Here is a 6718-nt window from a genome sequence, read left to right on the forward strand (position 1 = left end):
ATTCTGACTTCAAAAACTTTTGACCTTGTTTTTTCTTTATTAAAAAAAAATCTATTTTCTCTTTTTTTCCTTAAAATACTCAAATTTTAATTACCTCTTCAAATATTATAAACAAAAAAAAAATTAAAAATTGGGATGAGTGAAGAATTTTGTGATACTATCCGAAAGTAGGAATGCTAACGGCATCATTGTCGGCGGCGAAGGTGAAAGGCAGCTGTTCGCCAGCTTTCGATCTCCAACAGCAACAGTGACGAGAGGGAACAATCACAAAGGATGTAAAGAGGAAGGGGTGGGAGGCGTGAAGAGTGTAACCGTGTGAAAAAAAGCGGGTGAGAGAGGTATAAAAAAATAATTAAATTATAAGAATATTTTAAACATTTCACCATTTAAGAAAAATCTTAATAGAATGAAATTCCAAATCTGATGTGAAAATTAATATGGAAAAAACAAATGGAATTGAATTAAATTCTTTCTAAATTAATTTCTTTTTTTTTTTTTCAAACAGAAATTCAATTGAGATTTCAAAGAATTTTTAAACACACTGTTAAAAAGTATTAATTAGACTTAATTATTAGGTAATGCTAAGGAGTACTCGTCTAATTTGTTTCCACAATTTTTCAGTCTCCGACTTTCTTGTCTCGATACCCATCACTCTAATGGCGAGGACAAAGAAAGCAGAAACATGTTATTAAAACAAGCCTTACTCTTTACGCCCCATCCTCCCTTCCTCTGGAATTATGGTATAAGATTTTCTTAACTACTCACTAGCTAATCTATATATCTCTCTCCAGTCAATATATATATATATATCCATCATCATCTTAAAAAAGCCTCCAGAAAAGTGTCAGTGTTCCATTCATTGGTTGAAGAACTGAGAAATGTACTAATATTTCCAATTTCAAATTTCCAAGGATCCATGACATTCAAGTTTTATGCAGAACTGATTCCAATTTAAGGAACATAGTCACAAAGCCTCAGTCATTCTATGCCGCAATCTAATGTTCCTAGTTTATCCTTTCTCCCTACAACCACATTTATATAAAGCTACCAAAAATCCAGGGCAAAATGTAAATAAAAATAAATAATATCCATAGTCCAGATCATAAGGAAGGAAGGAACGAACTCGGACTAGGAATTGGGAATATATTATCATTTTTCGGTCTTCGAGGCACACGCCACAACGTGGCTTTTGAATTTCTCCAGCTCCGCCAAAACCTCCTCTTCCGGTCTGTAGATCAAATCACTCATGCGCCATATCTGCAAAAATGAATTTTGAATCATCAGCTTAAAGAACTAACATTGTCACAAGCCAATAAGCACATTCCAATATTCAAATATTTGGATCACCACTTTAGCCTGTAAAATGCATTGTCTGAACTATTGGTGAGAAAATCAACAATTGTAGATTATATGGTAGTTATAAATGTTTTTTTTTTCTTATTAAGTGTGAAGCCATTGATTTTCTAATTAGCAATTCAGACACTGAACTTACTCTCAAAAATACAACACATTTCAAAAGAGTCAAATCTTAAAATTTTACATGCATTATCAAGTGTGAGATATTGCCCTTCTAGAGGTTCATCCTCAACGGCACTAAAAATTTGAGTGTCCAACATTTTAAGTTGTTTCGACAAGTAGACTCTTCAACTGAATAACCGTTTTATGTTTCTGTACCTGTAATGTTCCCCCTCCACCAGTACTTTCACAATCATCAGAGACGCTAACAATTGTCCATGGATCCTGTGCATTCCAGTGGAAGTCAACTACTTTGTCCCTGCATATAATTCGAAGTTCATTAGCGAAATAAAAGGAAGCAGTTCAGAATTACACAAAATGCCATACAAGAAAGAAAACAAGCAACTTGGTGTTGCAGCTATATAAAGGAGACCAAAATTCTACTAGAAATGACATCTAGAATGGATGGGATCAGCAAGTGACTAAACACAATCCTTTGCGCATATTTTACAGGCACAATGTTTTGCACGATATGTGATGTTCAAAAATCATAATCAAGTTGGTATCATATCACGTCTATTAAGTATTGCAGATGACCATATTAAAACAGAGAATCAGGTAAGATAAATATATACCAAGATAACCTAAAAGTAAAGACTCAGATTCAGATGACAAGAAGAACAATAGTTTCAGATTCTGAAAATTTTTCATAACATCTTGCCTTAGTAAGTCTTAATAAATTATCAAAGTAAAGGTAATCTCTGACCTATAACTACAGGGTTAGTTGTTTGAAATAAATATATTGAATTGAAGTGTGCCAAAGAGGTAAAAGAGATAGTGGTTTCATACCTATGGCCTGCATGCTGGAAAAACAACCCTGGAGGAGAACTTACAGATTTTCCGGAGCGCTCTATTTTTTTACCAACCTGCATTACCAAAAGAAAAAGGGAAAAAAGGGGGAAAAAACAAAAGAAAGAAAGAAAGAAACCCTTTTACAACACATTGACTTCATGGCAACAAAGAAGCAAAGCACAATCCAATCGAAACTATACCTTCTCATAGTCCCAGATGTTTAAGAGACCATCTTCTGCTGAGCTTCCAAATACAGATGCTTTGTCTGGAGACCACTGAATTAAGCAACTAGTGATTAGCCTATGACGTAGAAACCGTAATTGCAATACAAGAGAGGTTTACTCTTATGTGAGAGGCGATGGATATAAATGTTACTTCTGTTACGACAACTTTAAGATGTGTTGTCATTGTGTTAGTTTTGTGTTGATTATCTACGTTTAAGCTTCAAAGCCAAAAGCCTAGATAATTTGAATGATCCGCCTTTAATACTCATAGCCACTACCTGATGCTCTCTAGTCTCTCCTATCGCCTCTGATACATCGCTTAGCCAAGCTCCTCGTGTCTATTCTCTCCTATTTTCTAATTACCGTGACACTGAGACACTTTCCTGAAATCACATCAATTCCCATAATCCCATTCCATTCTTCCTCTCTTTTCTCAATGTTATTCCTCAACCTTTGAATTCTTGTTAATCGAAGGCTTAGGCTTAAACTTTAACTGGGATTTGACTTGTTAATTTTTGCATTATATTGAAGGTGGTTGCATATTTAGACTGCAAACTATGACTTGGTGAATGTGTTCACGACTCCTTTCTGTTTTAAGCATCTATAATGCTTTAGGAAGAAATAATGCCAGAATGAATGAAGGATTGTGAAGGGTAAGGGGGAGAGAATCATGTCAGCAGTTACCTGAACACAAAGAACAGCAGCTTTGTGACACTCAAATTTATGGATTGGTGTTCCAACTCCATTAGAGGTGAGATTGCGGCGATCAAACATGCGAACAGAATGATCTGCTGACCTGGAGAAATATGATGACAAGTCAAATGGGATGGGTGCTTCATCTGCATCCACTATTAACGATAATAATAATAATATACAACAGCAAACCATACCCAGTAAGAATCAAATTAACATCATGTGGATTCCAGTCAACACAATGAAGATCAGCATTATGCGCTTTCTCAACCTGTCACCAAATGCATAGAACAGGAAAAGAATATAATTAAATTTATTTATATAAAAATCTATATAAAAGAATGATATATTACCATTCTATATCTTAGTTTGAAATTAGAAGTCTTTTGCATATGAATATCTTGAAGTATAGGTACATTGCATATTTGGCTATTTGCTCAATTTGAAAACCTCAATGGCATGGGTGATATACTCCAAGTCCATTTGAAAACACGGTTCTGTTCACTAAAAAACATGCTTTAAACTTCAAACTTAGATGATCAAGGGAACCAAAATCAATTACATGACTGAATATTAGATAATATACCTTAACTGCAGGGCTAGAGCCAACACGAGCATCCCATAATATGAGGCAAGAATCATCTCCAACACTACAGAACTCCTGTGCACTTCAGTATGATCACAATAATGTCAGGCCAATATATATGTTGCTATTGCAGTACAAATAACTAACTCCCTAAATCATAAATTGAAAACACAGAATATTTTCTTCCATCATCAACAATGCTTGAAAAAGGGTATAGCTACCACATTTATAAGGAATAATATGGAGGTAAATAAAGGAACAAGAAGCAAATTAAGACTAGTAAAGCTGTAGGGGACACCGTAGACTTCAGCCTAAGAGTTCATAATAAGGTGGAAAGTCAAATGAGAATAGCCACTTGTGGATAACTAAAGAAATATTTAACAAATCTACCTAGAAGGGCAGAAAGTCACATCCTCCACAGTTTCATCATGCCCACAGTAGATACCTCGCGGTCCAACAGAAGGGCCATCAGCAGATTTATCATTGCCTTCGCCAGATTTGGAGTTTGATTTGACAATGGATCCCCCAGATTTGGAGTCTGTGGCAGAAGATGTTATATGGTCTTCAATACTCCACAGCACCACCGTTTTGTCCTTTCCTGCAACAACCACAATAACAGATGAGCAGGATTTTAAAAACCTGACATGATTGTTTTAAGAAAATAAGTATGCCAACCTCCTGAAAGCACATAGGGTTCAGTTGGGCACATTGCAAGGGCAAATTCCGCATTGTCTTGGTGTCCAGTCAACACCTGCAATAAGAAAAATGTGTCTCAATATCTCACATGATAGAAACCATGCTAAACATAGTGCATTGGAGTTTCTTTATTGACAATGGTTTGAAAGAACTGAGTAGAGGTGCCACTTAATTCAAAGTTAACTCCGTCTCAATAAAAAAATACCCAAAAAAAGAAACAAGATGACCATCCCAATGTTACATGGATCTCCTTCATCAACTGATGTCACAAATTACACTTAACACTTAGAGATGGGATAATCTAGAATATTAATGGATAACCATCAAACTATACCAAATCCGGACGAGAATTTGTAGCTCCAAGGACAGCATGACGATTAGGTTGACTTTCAACATCCCAAATGAGGACCTGAAATTTGGCCAATTAGAAACATGACACCATAAACCAAGAAATCAAACCAGCTCCAAAGAATATGCACAAAAGTAAAAGGTAAAGTTCTCACATCAGGGCTGTCCGTATGAGTAGCCACTATCTTAGAGTTCTGCGGCAATTCCCTAATTCTATTCACCTATAAAATGCATCATAGATCAGATCAACCACCACTATCTCATCAATTATCAACAAAACCAAGTTCAAGTCAAAATATAACAATGACCATAACTAGAAAATAAAAGCAAAAAAGAAAGCCGGACAAAATTGCATAAGCTTGTAACTTGTTAGCGAAAATAATGGATCCACTTTTGAATTTCTATCGATATGAAAGGTGAATATGTACCTCTCCTGGATGTATAATGGTCTTATACTTCTTGACGAATGGAGAGCGCGCCTCTTCATTAAACTGATACCAAAAGGCGTTCCCAAATGCTTAATTGAATTTCAAACACCAAAGTAAAACCATTCAAAGATAATAAGCTATATATCACATTCACATATGATTAACAAACCTGTGAAATGTGCTCTGCAGCTGCGACCCTAGGCTTAACAACCTCACAATTCGCAATGACCAGTGTATTTGGAACACTTCCATCAGTCTACCAACACATAAAAAGAACAGTGAGTCTTTTCTTTCTTTCCTTTCAGCTCAAAAGAACATAGACACATTAAAGTTATTATGAAATACACATCAAGATCATAAAAGGTGTAATTTCTCTTACAACATTAATTTCCTCTCAGCAGCACACAGCAGCATGCACAAGAAGCCATTAAACAAACACTGAATAAGGGGACTTTCAAGTCTCAATAACATTAATGTCGTCAAATCAAACCCACTTATAAAGGAAAGGTTTAATCTTTCTCATAACTTTATTCAGCAAACATAATATAAAAAATTTAAAAAATTTGCTATCAAGTGCTTAAACGTTTTATCTTAATAAATGCATTCCAAGTGAATTGAATATTTTGAACCGCTTATTTTTTCCATACAAACTTTCTCTTTTAAGCACCTTAACTAGTGTCCTTAAAAAAAATGTTTTTCTTTGCATCGAGACAAGATTACGATAACATCATTCCTTCAAAATCAAAATTAATTACACAAAATGCACAATTTTTAATCAAAATAACACACACAAAGTTACCTGCTCAGAGAGGTATAGACGCTGGCGATTCTTGTAAGTAGCTTGTTCCAGCTGAGGACCCCACCTAATTACCGAAATTTGAAAGTAAAAAAAATAGAATTTAGAAATTCCTAAAATTGAGAACAGCACGGAGCAGAAGGGAAAAACCCTAGAGAGAGAGAGAGAGACCGGCAAGAGAGAGAAGGCCAGACGAGGTTATGGTTGGCGAGCCAGTCATAGAGAACGGGAACAAGAGACTTCCACTGAGTGTACTTGTCGTCCACCGAAGGTTGGTGGTGGTGGTGTTGTTGATGGTGCTGCTGATGGGGGGTCTTCTTGCCTTCTTTGATGGTCTTGGTGTGTTGTTCGTCCTTAGGCTTGGGCTTGGGCTTTCGGCCCCTTGTCTCCTTCTTCTTCCCCACCGTAGGAGAGGCGGCACCAGCTGAAGGCGGACTCTCCATCTTCGTTTTCCCTTTTCAGTCACACAGACACACACTATGACTTTTCAGCGATTCAAATTTCAAAGTACCACACCTCTTCGCGTGTTAGTGTTAATGTTACTGATGCTTTGCTTTGACTGCTCACTGCTCTGTTTCTCTCTCACAATCCCAAAGACATGTTTCCAAACTTCAAGCCAAACCCATTCTGTTCTAGTGTT

At 36.2% G+C, this 6718-nt stretch overlaps 1 protein-coding gene across 2 annotated transcripts in view; it reads right to left on the bottom strand.

Moving 5' to 3' along the window:
- LOC107630376 (WD-40 repeat-containing protein MSI4) overlaps positions 860 to 6718 on the bottom strand; it is a 17699-nt gene continuing 11840 nt past the window's right edge. The window contains exons 2-16 of one of the 2 annotated variants that reach the window (XM_016333480.2): positions 6250 to 6710; positions 6082 to 6145; positions 5452 to 5538; positions 5283 to 5345; positions 5010 to 5075; positions 4841 to 4915; positions 4486 to 4561; positions 4201 to 4408; positions 3811 to 3892; positions 3422 to 3495; positions 3216 to 3327; positions 2508 to 2582; positions 2305 to 2381; positions 1675 to 1774; positions 860 to 1257 (exon numbers count right to left, since the gene is read on the bottom strand). In XM_016333480.2, the coding sequence (XP_016188966.1) occupies positions 1150 to 1257; positions 1675 to 1774; positions 2305 to 2381; positions 2508 to 2582; positions 3216 to 3327; positions 3422 to 3495; positions 3811 to 3892; positions 4201 to 4408; positions 4486 to 4561; positions 4841 to 4915; positions 5010 to 5075; positions 5283 to 5345; positions 5452 to 5538; positions 6082 to 6145; positions 6250 to 6521 (1539 nt within the window). In that variant the 5' untranslated portion in view covers positions 6522 to 6710 and the 3' untranslated portion in view covers positions 860 to 1149. Of the gene's footprint in view, positions 1258 to 1674; positions 1775 to 2304; positions 2382 to 2507; positions 2583 to 3215; positions 3328 to 3421; positions 3496 to 3810; positions 3893 to 4200; positions 4409 to 4485; positions 4562 to 4840; positions 4916 to 5009; positions 5076 to 5282; positions 5346 to 5451; positions 5539 to 6081; positions 6146 to 6249 lie in introns of both variants that reach the window. The other variant, XM_016333481.2, reaches the window with a different exon arrangement.

This window comes from Arachis ipaensis, chromosome B03 (genome assembly GCF_000816755.2).
Source record: "Arachis ipaensis cultivar K30076 chromosome B03, Araip1.1, whole genome shotgun sequence".
Lineage (NCBI taxonomy): Eukaryota > Viridiplantae > Streptophyta > Magnoliopsida > Fabales > Fabaceae > Arachis > Arachis ipaensis.